Source organism: Musca vetustissima, unplaced genomic scaffold (genome assembly GCF_032173495.1).
Source record: "Musca vetustissima isolate MV318-11 ecotype Yass unplaced genomic scaffold, APGP_CSIRO_Mvet_v1 utg91736, whole genome shotgun sequence".
Taxonomy (NCBI): Eukaryota; Metazoa; Arthropoda; class Insecta; order Diptera; family Muscidae; genus Musca; species Musca vetustissima.
The window spans coordinates 8,610-10,953 of NW_026873639.1; the positions used below are offsets into that span (position 1 = coordinate 8,610).

Genomic DNA, 2,344 nt, shown 5'->3' on the forward strand with positions numbered 1-2,344 from the left:
TATGTAGAATATACCCAAAGTGGTGAAGGGTATCATATTGTTGGCCAAGACGGGTTCAATCTAATTAGTTGCAATTAATCGTCGGTTCTCATTGGTAATATTTCTAGGAAAAGTTATAAACATTGTTTCCCTATTTAGAGTGAACCCTTGTAGCGGTACCTCATAAATTCAGTTATTTTTGGTGAGTTTGATTTACAAACCCAAAGTATATATTCACGTCTTTCAGCTGAATATATATTTTGTATTATTATTAGATAGACAATCTTCCAATTAAAATCCAGCAATATTTGCCCCAGTTCTCAAGGTGCCACAATTTCTGGTATTTTGAAGATTTCAGTCAGGGTTTTCAAACATAACGCATCATTTTCGGTATGTTCAGATCCTAGCCGGTATTGCATTTACTCCTGGTAGCAAATTACCATATAATAGTCGCCAAATAAATGTCCCGATCGATATTAGGTATTTTGAACGTCCATTTCCTCGAGGAGGGTATAAAAAATTCGGTTCCGCATAACATAACGACAATTTTACTCATTTTAAATAAATTTTAAATCGATTATGGCAGATCTTTTCAGTGGCTTAATTATTATTACTTCTTGGAGTAATATTTTGGCGACTCTCAATAAAACTCCTTATTTACTGCGAAAATATTTTATAGGACCTGATTTTTTATTTGTTTTCTGTTAATCGTAAAATCGTAATAAATTTGGAATTTGAAATTTCAAACCATGAATGATGGTAAAAATGTACGTGGAAGTCCAAAAAATTTATGTGGAAGCTCGTGTGGAAGGACAAGTTGTTCATCACATTTGGATATCAAGGCAATAAAAACCCTTTTTACTATTTTCCCTAAATTTACAACCATGGTGTGGTGTATTAAATTCCCATCCATTTAAACGCTCCAAATAATCCCTCAGATTTTGTTTATTGCTTTCCTTTAAATTGCAGTCAATCAAAAATCTCACAACGAAGCCTTTTCAAAACCGGACGATAGGCTACATCAACGCCATCACAGCAGCAACAACAACATATAAAACAACAAAACGTCAGCTCTATCATCAACCACAACATCATTAGTGGTGCAATATCAACAACATCACCAGAAACATCATCGTTCAGTTCAGCCAACAATAAATACAAGAACGGAATAAACTACAACGAACCAATAAAACCCAGAAAAAAAGATAACAACAAAGATAAAAAACCAGGAAAGATGTCCTCCCCATCCTTGCTAACCGCAAAACTACCAACATTCGAGGAGATTCTAAAAACGGCCAAAGAGACATTTCGTCAAAATTTTGGCCAGCAGCCAGAATTAGCCTGCTGTGCACCGGGACGTGTTAATTTGATTGGTGAACATGTTGATTACAATGACGGTTATGTTTTGCCCATGGTAAGTTAAATTGCAGAGAATTTAGGCTGATTTTTTTGTTAAACCTAAAAAAGAAAATATTGAAATATAAAAGCAAATGCAATGGCATGTTAATTAATTAAGAACTGAACAAAATGAATATTTTTGGATGGTGGATTTTTTCTTTTTAATCAAATTTTCAGACAGATTATTAAAAAAGAAAATCACAGCATTTAAATAAAATATAATTTCTTTTATATTCCAACTACCTTAAATTTTTTAAGCAGGAAGTGGATATTTCTAGTTGATCATAACCATAAAATGAGATTACTCGTGCCAAAAACATGGAATGTGTGTGCTGTTGAATTGCTCTTCATAATGAATTCCCTTATGTTGGCATTCAACGTTTCGTTTCGTTTCGTTTCTTTTTTATTTATTTTTCCCTTTCCTTCTCTTGCTCTTTCACTGTAGGCCCTACCAATGGTTACGGTCATTGTTGGCGGTCAACGTCCGGGAAATGAAGTTGATTTAATTACATGCTGTGCTGGTGCTGATGATCCAAAGCGTGTTAAATTTTCATTAACGGATTTGCAACCTAGCCAAAAACCAAAGTAAGTATGCGGCTTTAAGCGATTACTATAATTACTCTTTCACGTGTTAATATTAAAGAAAAATAATTAAAAATTAAGGTGCACATTGTAAGTAACGCAAGTGAATTTTCGCAGTCTAAAAGATTTTTTTTTTTTCAGTATTATATCCTCTCAGAAAATGTTCCAAATCGTTTCATGTTTAAATAGTCCCAGATTGATAGTCCTTGAAAAAATGTTATTTATAATGTATTTTATAAAAAAACGTACTTTATAAAACCCACGCCTATTCTTTAAAAAAATCCACGCCTATTGATAGTCCTTGAAAAATATTCTTTAAAAAATCCACGCCTATTGATAGTCCTTGAAAAAAAATTCTTTAAAAAATCCACGCCTATTGATAGTC

At 32.9% G+C, this 2,344-nt stretch overlaps 1 protein-coding gene across 1 annotated transcript; it reads left to right on the plus strand.

Annotated features, from left to right (window-relative positions):
* Positions 1-728: 728 nt before the first annotated feature.
* On the plus strand, positions 729-1,962 carry LOC133326777 (galactokinase-like; the record flags this gene model as incomplete). Its single annotated transcript, XM_061535389.1, has 3 exons — positions 729-746; positions 995-1,393; positions 1,823-1,962. Coding segments are annotated over exons 1-3 (557 nt in total), but the record flags the coding sequence as incomplete, so codon positions are not given.
* Positions 1,963-2,344: the final 382 nt, after the last annotated feature.